The sequence below is a fragment of the Rattus norvegicus genome, chromosome 5 (assembly GCF_021556685.1).
Source record: "Rattus norvegicus strain SHRSP/BbbUtx chromosome 5, alternate assembly SHRSP_T2T, whole genome shotgun sequence".
NCBI classification, from domain to species: Eukaryota; Metazoa; Chordata; class Mammalia; order Rodentia; family Muridae; genus Rattus; species Rattus norvegicus.
The window spans coordinates 157,440,224-157,457,549 of NC_141538.1; the positions used below are offsets into that span (position 1 = coordinate 157,440,224).

Consider the following 17,326-nt stretch of genomic DNA (forward strand, 5'->3'; position numbering starts at 1 on the left):
TATAGACGCTGAAGTGGTAAAGGCGCGGGAGCCCGCTAGTCAGTTCATGACAGCCATCAGGAGTGGCATTTGGAACAGCGAGTGTGCACACGATGAGGTTACAGGCTGCAGGACAGGGTCGAATCCTGCCTCAGCCTCCTAAGTGCTGATGTTACAGGTGTGCTCCACCATGCCTGGCCAGGTTAGGAACTCAGAGCGAGGGAAGTGGGGCTGGAGAGACAGTTCACTCTGCAAAATGGTCCTTTGCAAGAGTGAAGAGCTGACTTTTGAAGGTCTTGCCTTACACCCACAAGGACCTGAATTTGATCACCAGAGCCTGTGTAAAAGGCAAGCACGGTAGCATGCAGTTATAATCCTAGTGCAGAAAAAAAATAATAATCCTAGTGCAGGGCTGGTGGGGCAGCAGGAAGCAGGATCCCTGGAGTTTGATGGCCAGCGTGCCTAGCCTAGTTGGCAAGCATATGGCCAATGAGCTCCTCTTTCAAAAAAAAAAAAAAAGAAAAGAAAAAGAAAAAGAAAAAGAAAAAAAGAAAGGTGGATGGCCATCCTGAGAAGACCCAAAGTTGACCTTTGGTTTACACACACACACACACACACACACGCACATGCACACACGCACATGGGGAGGAGTAACAAAACTAAAAATATTTATAGTGCTTGTCTCTACCCAGAGTCTGTAGGCTGTCACTTGCAGCCTTCACATTCACATAGGAGGTGACAGATAAGGTGAGATTTGTCAACCTGCAGACCGGTCCAGTGATCTGTCCCATGAATAAAAGGATGAGTTGGCTAATCAGATGTGCTCTTGGGAATCTGAACTATGAAAGCCATAAAGCTGTCGGTTAACAGAAGCAGGTGCAGGGGATAAAGACCGCCAGGAATGGGCCCAATACCTGTTAAAGCATTGACACTAGCATCTGGCTAGAAGCTAGCTGAGGAGCCCCGGTTAGAAGAGGCAACAGAGGGGTTGGGGATTTAGCTCAGTGGTAGAGCGCTTGCCTAGGAAGCGCAAGGCCCTGGGTTCGGTCCCCAGCTCCGAAAAAAAGAACCAAAAAAAAAAAAAAAGTATTTCAACCTGGACATGAAGATCATAAAAAATATAATGGGAACCCACATACACTGCACATTGTTAAAAGAATTTAAAAAATACAAAACAAGGAGTCCATGCTGGGGAAAGGATATGGTCAAATGCTTGGACCACAAAAGACACACACATCAGATTCACAAGAGCATGCCGTTGGTGAATGCAAACTTGGACAGCAGTTAAACACTGGCTACATATCCAGTGCCAGAAGCTGCTGCCACAGACAGGACTTCCTGCAGAAAAGAACATGTCTAGCGTACCTCAAGAGCTCTGGGGAGCTGGTTGTGCAGTGGCCTCTAAAGCCTGTGGAACAGGAAGCCAAGTCCTGATTCAACACAACTTCAGACCATAAAATGCAGTTACTGAGGAAACCGGTCTCCTTAAAGTATAATCTAAGCTAGCCATTTCCACTGGGAAGGTAGTGGGTCGAGGAAGAACACCTCTTCCACAGGACCTGTGTCAGGCAGTTCTCACACATCTGAAACTCCTTCTCCAGAGAAATCTAATACCCTCTTCTGGTCTCAGCAAACATCAACACACATGTAGCATACACACATGCAAACATGTCATTTGTTTTTTGGTAGACAGGGTTTCTTTGTGTAGCCCTGACTCTCCTAGAACTAGCTCTGCAGACCAGGCTGCCCTTAAATTCATTGAGATCCGCCTGCCCCTGCCTCCTGGGTGCTGGGATTAAAGGTGTGTGCCACCCCCACCCAGCAAAATGTAATAAATTTTTAAGACTTTAATCTTAACAATATGTATATGGTGGCGAGTTATCTGACACCTGATACCAACCCTGACCCACACATACACAGACATGCACGCAAAGAAACATTTAATTTTAAAGTTATTATAATAGGAGGGCGCAGGAACCTGCACAGGGGCACATACTCCATCTCTACCAGGGAAGCCCATTTCAGATTATTTAGTTGTGTGGGAAACGGCTGTACAAACATACCTCAGTGGGCTTGTGGGAGCGGGTTCTCAGGAGTCGGTCCTCTGGGTGGGCTCCGGGGACTGGAGTCAGGTTGTCAGGCATGGTGACATGTTGTTTTGCCTCTGCAAAATCTCTAACCAAAGGCCCTGCTTCCGCTGTTTCTGCTGCCTCTTCTTTTTTTTTTTTTTTTTGGTTCTTTTTTTTTTCGGAGCTGGGGACCAAACCCAGGGCCTTGCGCTTCCTAGGCAAGCGCTCTACCACTGAGCTAAATCCCCAACCCCGAAATACTTTTTTAAAAATTATCCATTTATTTCATGTACACTGACACTGTCTTCAGACACACCAGAAGAGGGCATCAGATACCATTACAGATGGTTGTGAGTCATCATGTGGTTGCTGGGAATTGAACTCAGGACCTCTGGAAGGGCAGTCAGTGCTCTTAACCCCTGAGCCATCTCTCCAGTCCAAGGTTTAAATACTTTATCTGATGTTTTTGATCTGGTACATCTGTGGCAAATCCAGTCTGTACCAATGAGATTGCACACGTCCCCCATTCCCCTGCCCCCGTCTGTAGTTTGAGGCTTCTGAAGTATTGAGCACAAAGCCTTGGCAGCAAGTGTAGTTATTCTCTTGAGAGGCTCCACCAGGTGATCAGGAAGAGGAAACACCAAGGGTGATAAAAGCTGATAGCATTCCAGATAGAGCTCCGGAGTGGGAACATGACTGTGGTCCAGTCTGACCGTTCTTGCATGGAACGAGGCTTCTTAACTGTTGACTTAGGTCTTCACGCATATGTGGCAAACAATTTACTCTAGAGCTGTCTTCCCCCAGCTCCCAGCTAGTATAAGAAATCTCTCAAAGGGTTTAAAGCATGGAATCAATGGGCTTTAATTGGTTCTGGGGCTATGAATGTGGACTCTGGTTCTAGACTGCTTCAAACTAGACTCTTAGGTTTGGACATGTTACTTAGACCCTCTGAGAATAACTGTAGCCATCGTACAAGGTAGAAACAAAAATGGAAAAACTACAGACAATACACTTTGGAAATGGCTTTCTGGTAATCTTTTCTTTGGGTGTGACTTATTTCATGCTTTTTTTTTTTTTTTTTTTTGTTCTTTTTTTTTCCGGAGCTGGGGACCGAACCCAGGGCCTTGCGCTTCCTAGGCAAGTGATCTACCACTGAGCTAAATCCCCAACCCCTTATTTCATGCTCTTATCCCTGGCTTTTGGGAGAGATATGATCTCCTCTTTGCTGCTTGGTTCTTCATGATCTCTTCTCTCTAAGCCCATGACTGAGCATACCCATCTCAACATCTTGTGCTTTTAAATACCTTTATTTGCCACTCATTAGCGGCAGGCTTCCACCCAGTTCCTTACTGGGCCTCTCCATTGACGTTTCCAGTAGGCATCTCGAATAGAGCAGGCACTTACCCTCCCTACCTTACCCCACCCTCCCCACCGCACCCCTCCCCACCCCATCCCTATTCCTCTTGCAGTCTTGCCCAGTTCAATAGCAAATCTTTTCACTGTGAACTCAAGTCCTTAGCATCTTCAACTCCTTCCTACTTGCCATGTTGCCCTGGTAAAACATCAATGAACATGAGAATACAGGTGTGCCTGGCCTTCTTCAGGACCATTTATTTATCTCTGCTGCATGACTTTCGAGAGGCTCCTTACTTTTGGGACGCCCTGTTCTAAGGATCTGGAAAAGGCTTAATGGAGTCCAACACAGAGGAAGTGTCCCATTGGTGCGGTTGTGTGTGTATGGATGGTGAGAATGTGTGCATGTACACGTGTATAGGTGTGCTGGCCTGTGATTTGCATACGCAGGGCAGAAATCTACATCAAGGTCTTATACTACCTTATTGTTTTGATGCTATTAATCCCTGGCTGACCTTGAACTTATAGACAGATCTGTCTACCTCCACCTCCTCGGTTCTGGGATTAAAAGTGCATGTCATCTATGATAAGGTACTTCTCCGCTGGTGAAATGAGTCAATCCAAGTCAGATTAAAGTAGTCATAAATACAGGTTTATTGGGAAACTACTCTTGGGCGGGCACATTCACTGGCCCAAGAAACAAGGCCAGGGAAGGTGCTCTGGGGAGGGAGATTGGGGAGGGAGAAGAGGGAGAAAGAGTGCACACAGGGAGAGAAGAGAGAAGGAAAGGGGGAGGGGAGACCAAAATGTCTGGATTATATAGGGAAGAGCTTCTGGGCTGGAAAGTTCAGGGTAGAGGGCAGGATATGACAGATAGGGACTGAGGGATGCTGGGAGAACCTGAAGGCCAGGCCTGCTTTGGTATGTAAAATATGCACCTCAGCGCCTTGTCCTGAGTCTAAAACCCAGTATCTTACACCTCGATCCACCTTACTTTTCTGACACAGCGTCTCTCACTGTATTTGTTTTCTCTCTCTACAGTCCTGGCTCTCCTGTAGCTTGCTATGTAGAGTAGGCTGGCCTTGAACTCCCAGAGATCCTCCTGTCTCTGCCTTCCGAGTGCTGAGATTATAGGCATATGCCACCAAAGGCCTTCTCACTGGATCTGAAGTTTGCCATTTGGCTAGGCTGGCTGGTTACCAAGCCCAAGATCCTCCTGTCTTTCACACAGCATCAGGAATTACAAGTAGTGCACATGTGAGCCTGGCTTTCCCATGCTGTCGATCCGAAATGTCCTTATGCAAGTAGTTAGCACTTTACCCACAGTGCACCTCTCTAGCCCCAATATGAGTGCTTTAAAAACATTCCTGTGCGCATATAGGTGTTTTCTGTCTGTTTACATGCAGGAATGCCTGTGTGTGGAAACCAGAGGGTGACCTCAGGTATTGTTCCTCTGACATCGAAATAACTGTCTGGGACACACAAATAGCTCTCTGAGGCTCTCCCTCGACACCTTGTCATCCAGCACACAGCAGGCTCACTGCAGTGTGGGGACCCGGGTCAGAGCTTGTTGCTGTCCACACAGAATTCAGGCTGGCCTCAGTGGCTTCTGTGGAAACACAGGGATCTCTGCTGTCACTGTCCTGTGTGCTGACTGACGATAGACACACGGTCTGCTCCACACCCACCTTCAGCTGTCTGATCAAACATTACTTCCTGAGTTAAAGCCCGCTTGAACCATGCTCCAAATTCTCTCCACACAGTGCTTGTCTGTCTACCTGCTCTATCCACTCTGGTTTTCCACATCTCAGCCCCAACACGTTACTAGAAAGGTTAACTGTCTCCAGCCAGGTTTCAAGCTCGAAGAGGCCCTAACTCAAGGGCAGAGGTGCTTACCCAGCATGCAGAAGGCTCTCTCTATTCCTGGAAGTGAAATCTCACCCACAAGCTCTATGCCAGCATGGGCTATTTTGCTCATAGCTGTAATCTCTACAGGCTGCCTACATAGTGCTTGGCCAATAGCTACACAATAAATACTTCCGGCATAATGACTTTCTAAGCGCCACTCCCTTCTCTGAACTCCTGTAATTCCAGTCTGTGTCATTCTTGAGGGACTTACCTGGATGCTTTCTCTGCTGGTGGCTGTCCCTGCAAGCTTTCACTTGACTATGATCATGCTCAGAGGCCTTGGGCACAGTTTGCCTCAGATGAAGTTCTATGACCCCTTCTCATGACCTGATATGACTCTAAACGGGGGTGGGGGGAGCAAGCTGTATAGGGGATTATTATAAGCAAAATGTGCAACTCTAGGTCTCTTGAGTTCCTTCAGATAACAAAACAAAATTTACTCTTTTGAACAGCCAATTTTTGGTTGGGGCTGCGATTCAATGGAAGAGCATTAGCCTAGTATGCCTGAGACTCTATGTTCAATCTTCAGACCTGAAAACAAAGGGATTTCTGAGTCACTATATGGTTCGAGAGAGCGACTCATTAGGGAAGAGGGCTGATTCTCTGCAGATGATGTAAAAAAAAAAAAAGTATATGGAACAGCCAGCATTTATTGAATCCAAATGTTCTAATCATTTTACCCCCTTGCCTTCCTACAACTACTCTGGTAGCTATGAAGTGCGGGCAGGAGATCCTTATGGCTTATCCACCTGTCATCTTTTGGTACCTAAAGGCAGCCCGCCTGGTCGTGATAGCTGGTGTTCAGCAACAGGGGCGGCTGAGCCAGGTCCCCCTGCAGGTTCTCCTCGCTCTTTGGGGGCCGGGCCTCGTCCAGTGCGCCAGTTCCGGGTCCGGGTGGGGCGAGGAGGGCCGGTCCCTTCCTAGTTTCAGCGCCTTCCGCATCCTCTGCTCAGGGGAACCAGTGAACCGCTCCACCCTCAGCTACCCCGCGGCCTGCAGCTGCAAGAAGCGAGGCTGACAGTCAGAGGAGAGACACAAGCAGCCGCTGTGCCCCCGGAACACCGCAGCCCTGGTCGCGCAGGACCGTTGCGCCTGGCCCGCCCCTCCCTCTACAGGACACGCCCACCCGACCGCAGGGTCCGCCCCCGTCCCCGCCTCCCGCGCGGCGCTCCATACTTGGCGATCGCTGCGGCCCCGCACGCTCATTGGTCGCGAGCTGGCGGCTGGGGGGCGGGCCGGGATGGCCGGGGCGGGGAGGAAGGTGGTGGCTGCCCGGCGCGGGGGGGAGGGGGAGGGGGGCGCTGACCCGGATGTTCACTCTTGGGCACCCGGGGAAGTGGAAGCGCCGGGCCCTGCTGCGGGGGGGAGAGCCACAGACGCCGGGACTGGGACCGTCGCCGCCGCCGCCACCATGGTAAAGAGACCCCCTCATGGCTCTATCCCGGGACCCCCTCACTGCGGGAGCTTGCGTCCACTCTCTCGCCGACCCGCCGGCCCGGGGAGGGTGGGGATCCGGGGTGGGGGAGGGGCGGGGTCCGGGACCTTAGGCAGACGCCACTCTTCGGGTCCTGAGTGGGCGGCGGGAGGTCCTTATAGCTTATGACCTCGCCTTGGGCTCCATGTGAAGCCGAGTTCTTCCCCCGCATGTCCAGACTAGTCTCGCTTATCCCAGGCTAGACCTTCCTTCCCTCCAAGCACCCTTCTCGCAGGCCTTCATCCCATGGGCTGAACTTGGGCCCCTGCCTCGGTCCCAGGGCCCAAGCTAGGACCGTGGTTTTCACTCCTGTGGCCCAGTCTAGGCCCCTTTCCCCAAACTCTTCTCTCCATGGCCCCAGCCTGCGCCTCGACGATCCCTTTCCAGTGAACTCAGCCTAGGTTTGTTTCCTCCACCCTGATGGACTCTCCTCTCCGTGGTCCTCAAGTCTGCCCTCTCTATTCCGACTGTGTTCCCCTCCTGCACCTCCCTACCCCCAGCTCCCCCCCACCCCCGGCCCTAGCGGTCCCCTTCCCCCGACTTCTCACGACTTAAACCTAGCCTGCGTCAGCCCTGCGCTGCTCTTACCCTCACCCTCCCATCTAGACCCTGCTTGCTCGGTGTCCTGCTCCTAACCCAGGTGTCCCCTCCCCTGTTCCTAGGAGGCTCTTCCTTGGCAGCCTCTGGTGAGCGGGGGAGAGCCCCAACCAGGGTGGGGGTAGTCCGGGTGCTGTGCCTTTCCTAGGCTTGCCCCTTTCTGGGGAGGCCGCTTAGGTTCGGTGTGAGTGAACAAGCGAGCAAGGGAGAGAAGGGCGGCATCTGTGTGCCCGGAAGGCAGAGCAGGGCATTTCCCTTGGGAGGCCCTAGAGCAGCTAATACAGCGCGTATTTAGGGGTGCCCTGCCTGAGTCGGGGAGCAGAGTGCTGACGGTGGGTAAGCCAAGTGGACAGGGGTGAACTCACAATCGCTCTTGTGAGGCCACAGCCTTGGGGCTGGGGGACACCAAGCTCAGCAGCCCATCCTTCAGCCTGGACATGATGCATCCTAGCAGGCGCAGCCTTCCTTTCCCCCTGAACTGTCAGCTTGTAAGGGTTGGAACTGCTGATTATGGAGGTGCCGCTGATCAGGTGAGCTGCCCGAGAACTACCTCACTCTACTCATGGTGTTTGTTTTGGTAATGAAGTCAGGCCTCTATGCTCATAACTTATTTGAGGAGCCCTAGGTGTGTCGTTCCCCCCTCCCCCATATCCCTGCACCCCCTAATCCATCTGGATACCTGCAGAGCAGGCCCACCTTCTAGGTGGAAGGGCCAGAGAGCTACCTCACGTGGTCAAGGAAGCCTTGTAAGGTAGACTGAGAGGGAAGGCTATCCACCTGCTTCATGCAGAACATCACAGCCTTGCGGAGGGCTCCCCTCCAGTAGGAGTGGATTTTGGACCCTAGATGGTTTTGAGGAGCCCTGTTCCTTGTTTAATTCAGGGTGCAGCCATTGAGTTGGGGGTGACTAAATCTGATTGGCTAATAAACTTTCTATATATCGATTTAAAAGCATAGGCAAAGACTGTTTTTCATACTGTTGCTCTTGGCTGAAAACTGGCCTGGGAGTCTGAAACCCTGATCTTAGTCTGCACGGGGAAGGACTTGTCCAGGACAGTTTTGGGTGAGATTCTTCAAAGTAGACTGAAGTTTTCTATGTGTGCCCCCAGCACGGAAATAGGAGAGGGTGCCAGGAGAGGGTGACCAGATGGGACTTAGTGCCCCAGAGTCCTCTAGGCCTTTGCTTTCTCCGTTTGACAGGGTAAAGAAAAGCTGGAGCATTCATTGTAACTGACTCAAAATGTTGTTCAGTCTGTGCGAGACTCTTGGGCAGTGAAAGCATGCCCAGCAAGCAGCCTCCAGGCAGCCATCTTCCTTGTATGCTGTGTATATCTGATATAATGACACTCTGCAAGAACCATAATGACGGGATGCTTGGGCACGGCCGCGGAGGGCAAGCACTCATCCCTGCAAACTGTGGGTGGATCCCCTGTTAGGAGACCGCCATTGGGAGACAGTAGTATAGCCTGTGCACCTGATCCCGGCTCTCTGGGGACAGAGATTGTGGCCTTGTGTTTTCTGTCCCTGTCTATCTGGTCCTAGAACAGTGCCTAGCTCTGAGCCATTTGACTGGGGAGGCTGGGCCTGGCGCCACATACCTGTAATCTCAGCTGTTTAAGGCATTCAAGGCCATCTCGGGCAACACTGAGAGTGAGACCCTGTTTCAGTGAAAACCAGGAGATTGCTTGGTGTGATCTGGGATGTGTCTATGAGCGCAGCCACTCGGAGGTTGACACTCCTTCTCATGAACTTGTTTTTCAAGTATCCTAGTCCCCTGAGCGGTTTCTGACTGCCTTATAGTCAGGTTCATACTATGCTAGAACAGTCCGATGCCTTGGTGTGGGTAGTTTGGACAAACCAGAAGTGGTGGAATGGGGCTGCATCGTAGATAATGAAGACAACCATGGGTTGGTTTGCAGCGGGCTTGGTGGTAGAGCAAGTGGCTAGCCAGCTCCAGGGTGCCCACTGAGGGGAGAGACTTTAAATGCATTTGACTTGGAGTGGAGTCCACGGTTGTTCTTGGAGACAAGTCCACTGTCCCGATAAGAGTGCATAGGCAAATGGGGTTTATTTACATCCCCTCAGCAGGCAGTCTTACGACTGTCCCTAAGTGCTTTACAGTGTCAACGCACCACAGAGCTCTGGCTTCTGACTTTGAGGTTATTATTCTGAGCATTAAGATGCTGGTGCTCAGTGGTGGGGCTGGGACAGTGAGAGGCCAAGGAGGCTCCTTAGGACCTGTTGCTCACAGATGGCACTGATGACAAGAGCTGGTAGGAGAGGTCCTATTGTTAAAAGGGGAAATGGAGTAGACTGCAATGTATCTTGGTGGGCTCCTCCTGTGAATAAGATCCGGAGAGATGCTCAGGGGTTAAAGGTGACTGCTGCCAAGCTAGGGGAGCAGAGTTCAATTCCTAGAACCCATATGTAGAACCAAGTCTTCCTCTAACCAGCATACTCACAGAGTCCTGTCTCCCTTCCCCCAATAAGTAAATAAATAAGCAAACAGTATAACTTTAAACAACTTCCTGTGTAGTTGGACTTAGAGACCTTGTGTATGCTTGTTCTGTTCAAGTAAACGCAGCCAGTCTCCTTTTGATAAGTAGCCCGTGATTATTAGTTTAAGATTGGGAAAATGACAGACGTGCCTTTGAAGGTAGATCTATTTATAATTTGGAAGTGCTATACTGTTACATTCTATGGAGGAGGAGGGAGGACACAGGGCAAGGGCCCTGACAGCTCAGAGCCTTGCTTGCCAGAGCGGGAAGTGCTTATTGCAGAGCACTTACTAGGCACCGATCTGGAGCTGTAGGCATCACTGCTTAGATGTGTGCATCATGAGCTGCTGTGTGCTGAGGAGTAGCAGAGAGCAAGGCAGACACGATGTGGGCCTCTGGCTTCCACTGTTAGGGAGCCTACAACAGAGCTTGGAAAGTCAGGCAGTGTCACACACCTATGACTCTGGCTACTCAGAAGTTCAGGTCCAACCTGAGCAACAGGGTGGGAGAGACACCTTGTCACTCTCCCCTAATGATAAGGGGGACAGTATTTACTGTCAGTGCCAGGGTCATAAGCATGCACTGTAGAGGAAATGGAAGGGGACATTGTGGCCTGAGCTGGGTTCTGTGCTCTTGGCTTTTCCTTTTCCTTTTTCTTTTTTTTTTTTTTTTCCTTTTTCTTTTTTTCGGAGCTGGGGACCGAACCCAGGGCCTTGCGTTTGCTAGGCAAGCGCTCTACCACTGAGCTAAATCCCCAACCCCGCTCTTGGCTTTTCGAGTGTTTTCAGTCCAGTGGAATAAAGTGTGTATGTCTGCAGCCTGCAGCCTGAGACGCAACCTTGAGACATGGTGGACATCCACCACTGGCACTGGCCCAGGGTCTGGAAACAGTGACTGCTCAGCTTGTTTTTGTTCAAGGAATGTCTGAAGCTCAGAAGGTCAGGTGAACGATGTGAATTGCAGATCTGTAGTTTAGACCCTCTGTGAGACTGTGTTTCAGAAGTATTGACCACAGGCATAGGGGCTTGGAACAGGTCCTCCATGAGGGCTGGGTCTGCCAGCCTGGACCAGTCTACTGCACACTCACTGGCATTGGGATTAGCTAGTGTAGCATTCACAGACGAATGTCTCATTGTAAGGAGGTGGAGATATTTATGGGGCTCTAGCCATGTGCCATCCACTCCACCAGAAGCTGTTGATTTTTGCCTTGCAAAAGCTTGATGAGGAAGGATCAGCTTTGGACCACAGACAACAGTGTATAAGAAGCTAGACTTAGAGCTAGACATAGTGGTGCACCCCTTTAAAAATCCCAGTGCTTAGGAGAAAGAAGCAGCAGATCTCTATGAATTTAAGGTCTTTCCTGCTCTACACAGCAGGACTCCAGGTCGTCTGGGATACATAGAGAGATCCTGTCTCAAAAATTACTCCTCCCTCTTAAAAAAAAAAAGAAAAAGAAATCAGATTTGGATGCGGTGTCAATCAAAGTGGTGGTGGAGTCCACTTTGATTGAGGGGGGCAAGGACAGGCAACAGAATGCAGGAGCGCTTGTCCATGCAGAGCCTTGTCACCTGTACCATGCACTGGCTGCTGGGTGCTCAGGAAGTCTTCCATGGCACTGAGTAGGAAGGTAGTGAGAGCTGAGAGGTGGCTGTCTCTCCCTTGCTGCCTTCAGAGTGGGGTGTGTCTGGGTGGAGTCCTGATTGCCTTTCTGTGTGACCTAAGTGTGTGACCTAAGTGAGCGCCCCTCCTTCCTTCCCCTTAGTTCCTTGATGTACAGGGTGAGGGGAGTATTTCTTAGGGACACCAGGAAAAGGAAATGGTTTTAAATTTAGTGTGTGTGTGTGTGTGTGTAGGTGCTCCACAATCTGTGTGTGGAGGCCAGAGGAAAAGGAAATGGTTTTAAATTTAGTGTGTGTGTGTGTGTGTGTGTGTGTGTGTGTGTGTGTGTGTGTGTGTGTGTAGGTGCTCCACAATCTGTGTGTGGAGGCCAGAGGATAACTTTGGGAAGTTGGTTCTCTTCTTTCATCATTGGCTGAGAAATGGCATTTTTAATATACTGGCAACACAGTAAGTTGGGGCTATAGCGGCTCTCTGTCAACTTTTTTTTTTTTTTTTTTTCAGAGCTGGGGACCGAACCCAGGGCCTTGCGCTTGCTAGGCAAGCGCTCTACCACTGAGCTAAATCCCCAACCCCCTCTGTCAACTTTTGTATACCCAAGTGTATGTGACACAAATGGAAGCCACAGCCCCTGTTCTCTCATCCTGGAGAGGAGGAAAAGTGTGCTCAAGAAGTTTAGTACAGCTTGGAGGGAAAGTTCTGGAAGAACTCTGGAAGGCCACATGTGCGTGCTAGTCAGGTGTTTCACCTCGCTCCGGAAGCCCTGTAGACATTCCAGTCCTCAGTCAGCTTGGGGGCTGGGCCTGAAGCCCAGGAAGACCTTGCCCAGCCAAAGAGGAAGGGGAGGTTAGGGTGGGGCACCATCAGCCTGTGAGTTCACTGTACCAAGTCCAAGGTCAGTGTGATGTCAGCAGGGTGGGTTTGAGAACCACTGGGTAGACATGGAGAGGAAGTGTTCGCTGCCAGCTGCCAGCTGCTAAGCTCAGGAGTTTGCGTTTGGTCTGGACAGCGTGGAGCCAGGGACATTTCTCACAGGGCAGGTGGAAATGTGAGCAGGCTGATGGAGCAGTGGTATTTTAGCATGAGTCCTCTAGCCATGCTGTGTAGACAGGTACTGCAGATGAAGAGGGAGGAAAGGGGGATGGGTACATTCGTAGGCATCTCCTTCGAGGTAGCAGGGTCTGGCCAGGCTGGCTGGGGCCTGTAGTGGAGAAAGGCAGATAGGCACAGTGAGCTGCAGAGGTCTGCCATCTGGTTGAGAGGTACATCTGCCCCCAGAGATGGACATGCAGGCCTTCCGATTGGTCATTGACCAAACAGCTCTTTCTGATTAGTTTAAATCCTAGATAATGGGACCCACAGAGCCCTGATAGATGATTGACATGAGTGGGCATTCTGCATGGTTAGCCAAGTGACAGCTAGCCTAGCCTGCTGCTGGTGGCCCAGTGTACTGTAGCGTCTAGGCATGTCAGTGCCTGAGACCCAACTACTGAGGCAGTCTACAGTGTGGGAGGCCCTGCCGAGTGGCTGTTTTCATATTCCATGCAGTGCTACGAGACAGGCCCAAGGTATTCTCAGGGTATCTCAGGGTACGGAGGAAGAGACCAGGGCTGCCTGGGCTGCCTTGACTTCGATCTTCCTTCCTTCCTTCCTTCCTTCCTTCCTCCCTCCCTCCCTCCCTCCCTCCCTCCCTCCCTCCCTCCCTCTCTTCTTTCTTTCTTTCTTTCTTTCTTTCTTTCTTTCTTTTTCTTTCTAAGGATTATTTTATGTGAATGAGTGTTTTGCCTACAAGTGTGTCTGCGTACCACATGCATGCCTGTGGCAGTCAGAAGAGTGTCAGATCTGGAATTGGAGTTGTGGGTGATTTGGAGCCTTCGTGTGGGTGCTGGGAACGGAACCTGGGTCCTTTGCAAGAGGAAGTTGTGCTCTTAACTGTTGTGCCATCTCTCTCCAGCCTCCCCCACCCCTAGCCATTTTCTTTGTCGTTCATTCTGTGGACACCTCGACCACAGCTGTGGACTTAGTTGTAGTCCTCTAATCCACTACTAGCAGTGGCCTAGTGGTTACCATCCTCCTGCCCAGGTGGTTACTGCCCAGGACCTTGCTGTGGCGGGATTATTACAGGGACTGCCTGAGTGTATGGAAACTGTAGGCAGTGCCTGGCTAGCATGGTTAAAGTGGGAGAGGCCTGTTGGCTGCTGTTGTAAGGTTATTTTTATTACCATGGGTAGTTGATGGCCAGCCATTCATGTAGCCTCCCAGCTGGCCTGGGAGACAGCACCAACCCTGATGAGCCTGCTGTAGTTGGAGCCTCTGACCCAGAGCTGGTAGCCTTAGAGGCCAGCCCAGGTAAACCCCAGCCTGCTAAGAACTCCAGTCCAGTGCTTCTTTCTGGCCTCAGAGTTCTTACCACAATGTGGGGCACTGGCAGCTGTTCCCCCTGGCTCTGACCCTGAACTTCTGCTTAAACTGCTCCCTGAAGCTTCCTCTTCTTGTGCTGAACTCATCAGGATCTTCTCTGAAACCATTCTCTGACTGGCCACCACTGGAGTGCTCGTTTTTTTTTTTTTTTAAAGATTTAATTAATTAATTAATTAATTAAAAGTACATTGTAGCTGTCTTCAGACACACCAAAAGAGGGCATCAGATCTTATTTCAGATGGTTGTGAGCCACCATGTGGTTGCTGGGAATTGAACTCATGACCTCTGGAAGAGCAGGCAGTGCTCTTAACCACTGAGCCACCTCTCCAGCCCCTGTAGTGCTCTTATATGTAAAAAACATTGCGGGATTACATTTGCCCAGGGAATCATCTCTGACTTAAAATATAGCTAGGCTTTTCTCACCAGGTGCTCTCAGCTTAGGGACCACAAATGGCGAAGGTAGTTGGTTCTTGACCTAAATGTCGTTATGGTGTGTGGTTGTGGTGAGAGAGACCTTTGCAGCTTCCAAGTAGCTCTGAGCCAGGGGAGTTGTCCTTGTAGCTGTGAATGGCAGGGGTTCAGGTCAGGCTTGCCATGTCGTCCTGTTGCTCAGGGTTTCTCTGCTGGTGGCTTGGATCTTGTTGGACTTTGTCTGGTTTTACATACTCAGTTTCCTCCTCTGTTGTAGTTTGTACTACTAAATAGGGGAGGAACATGGAGGAGCATGTATGTGCCCACCCTGTGGTGCTGTCTTGCCCTAGCAGGTTGGCCTCTCAGGGAGCCACTCCAGAATTTCTCCCTGTGCCTTGTGTGTGTGCTTTTATTGGTCCTCTGCACCTCTAACTGCCTGGTGACCTCACCTAGGTTTGGGGTGCAGGTTGCTATATGGATAGAATGTCTCTGAGCTCCTCGTCTTCCTGCGTCCACCTAAAGTATTAGGATTAAAGGTGTGTGCTGTCGCGCCCAGCCTCTGTTGAGGATGGTGTGTGTGTGTGTGTGTGTGTGTGTGTGGATCAGAGACAACTCCTTCCACCTTTGTGTGAATTCCCAGGATTGGACTCAGTTCGTAGGGCTTGTACAGCAGGTACCTGGCTTTTATGCTGGACCATCTCTCTGGCCAGTGTTGAGGGTTCTGCTGTGAGCTTTCTCAGTGTACGCCCTGGTGAAGTCTCATTCAGTCAGCATTTTCACAGCATGTACGTGTAAACAGTTGTTTCTGCCTGTCCTGAGATTTGAGGTGACAGCTTTGGGCTTGAGGTGTGGCCTGACGGTCCTGGAATTGGAGGTTGCCGGGCAACTGCTCAGTCGATGGTGTACCCACTCCTAGAGCTCCTGTTAGTCACTACTGTCCCTTTCCTTCTGTCGTGGTGCCCACGATCTTGATATCTGGTTCTGTCAACCCCAGCCCTAGAACCATTTCCTCCTGTTGTAGATAAAGAAATGAAAGCTCAGAGAGAGTGGTAAATCGCTCAGGGGCCCCAGTGAGGCATGAGCGGTTACCATGTGACTCCATGTTGACATCCTACTCAAAAGCTCCTGCCAATCAGATTCTTCTGGGGTGGTTATTTTAATAACCCCCCTCAGTAGGTCTAGCCACAGTGACTGAGCAAGTTTGGGCTTGGTATAGGAGGCAGACGCTTGTGCTTTGGGTCAAGTTGTTGAAATAACAGCTCTTAGGTGGAGGGACCCTGCAGAGTGGCTTTAGAAAGAAGCCTTCTAGCCTAGGAAGCATTGGTGGAGGTTGAGCCCTCCCTCATGACACTGCCTGTTGGGAACTGTTGGTGAGTAAGCCCGGCAGGGTTCCCTCACCTAGTTTCCTGTGATTCACATCCCAAGCCTTGGGCACTTGTAGGTGGCTTTGGGTATGCCCCATTGACCATTTCTCTTCTGCCTGCTGAGTTTATTTTGGGGAGGGAAGTTATAAATCCCCTTGCTTGCTTCATCGTGAGTGCTGCAGCAATGTTCCCTTGTTCCTGGCCTGTGTTGTGGCTCCATCAGTGTTTGTTGAACGACTGACTCGCCTGTTTGTTCTTAATGATGTGAACAGCTTCCCTATATGAGAATGAACCATGTGAGACTGCTATGTTTTGGTAGGTAAAAATTGTCAGGTGTCAGTGTTTCTGTGGTCCAGCATATTTATGGTGGAGTGCATGGTGAGAGAGCAGGGCAGTTTGAGTGGGAGACCCTTGCAGTGTCCAGTTTTCTATGGCTAGATATCTTCCCCACCCGTTCTCTCTCTCCCTCCCTGCCCCCTTTGGTTTTTCGAGACAGGGTTTCTCTGTGTACTGGCCCTGGTTGTCCTAGACTCACTTTGTAGAGTAGGCTGGCCTCGAACTCAGAGATTTGCCTGCTTCTGCCTCCTGAGCACTGGGATTAAAGGCCTGGACTGTCACCACTGCCCAGTTTCTTTGGATCTCTTAAACCCAACTTTCATAAGGCTAAACCAGCCATCAGAGCCAAGGTCTTAATGGGGAAAGAAAGAGCTGAGCAGAGATTGTCAGGTCAGGTCAGCTCACTCGTGATACCGAAGGCTGGCAGTGTGTCCCTGGGAAAACCACCTGTGGTCCTGATAGCAGCCAGCGTGTGGTGGTCGGTGAGCGCCTGGCCTTCAGTTACAGGAGCTGTCTGCTGTTTTTCGCATTTCTTACTGCTCCCAGGCAGTCGAGATTCCCAAGTCCAAGGCTGTGAAAGGGTGTGCTGGAGGCAGAAGACCAGGATGAGGTCCTTGTCTGTCTTCTTGTCTCTGAAATGGTGCGAGTAAAAGTTGCTATTTTCACTGGCGTGATAGTGCATGTCTTTGGGCTGGAGAGATAACTCAGCACTTAAGAGCACTGACTACTCTTCCAGAGGTCCTGAGTTCAAATTCCAGCAACCACATGGTGGCTCACAACCACCTGTAATGGGATCCGATGCCCTCTTCTGGTGTGTCTGAAGAAAATGACAGTGAACTCACAAACATAAACTAAATCTTTAAAAAAAAATAGTGCATGTCTTTGATCTCTGTACTTGGGAGGCAGAGGCAGGAGGATGGCTGAATTCCAGACCAGCCAGGACCACATGAGACTGACTCAAAAACAAGCAAACCACCACCAACTAAAAAAAACCTCCACTCAAACCCAACAACAATAAAGTAGCCATTTCTACTGGGGTCTGTAGCTCAGTGAGGGGGTGCTTGTCTAGCATAAGTATTCTGGGTTCAGTCCCCAGCTCCTGTGTGAGTGTTGTGGGGAGCTCTCTCCAGTGGGTTTATGAGGATTGAAGGAGGCAGTGCAAAGCCAGACAGTCTGTTAAGTCACTGCATGCTCGGGAGAGCTCCATCCTGTGGATGTCCGTGAGCTTGCTTAACTTGTTGTTAGTCCCCAAAGGACCTGTGAGTGTGGGTGCCCCTTTGCCTGGTTCGAGTGCTTGGC

General features: G+C 50.6%; 1 protein-coding gene and 1 long non-coding RNA gene across 11 annotated transcripts in view; one reads left to right on the forward strand and one right to left on the reverse strand.

Annotated features, from left to right (window-relative positions):
• Window positions 1-4,033: 4,033 nt before the first annotated feature.
• On the reverse strand, window positions 4,034-6,713 carry LOC148006123 (uncharacterized). Its single transcript, XR_015621275.1, has 2 exons — window positions 6,486-6,713; window positions 4,034-6,308 (listed from the first exon to the last, which is right to left on the reverse strand). It is a non-coding gene; the product is annotated as an uncharacterized LOC148006123 (long non-coding RNA).
• Capzb (capping actin protein of muscle Z-line subunit beta) overlaps window positions 6,622-17,326 on the forward strand; it is a 100,287-nt gene continuing 89,582 nt past the window's right edge. For 3 of the 10 annotated variants that reach the window (NM_001436734.1, NM_001436731.1, NM_001005903.2), the window contains 1 exon segment: window positions 6,622-6,723. In NM_001436734.1, the coding sequence (NP_001423663.1) occupies window positions 6,721-6,723 (3 nt within the window). In that variant the 5' untranslated portion in view covers window positions 6,622-6,720. 10 annotated transcript variants of the gene reach the window in all.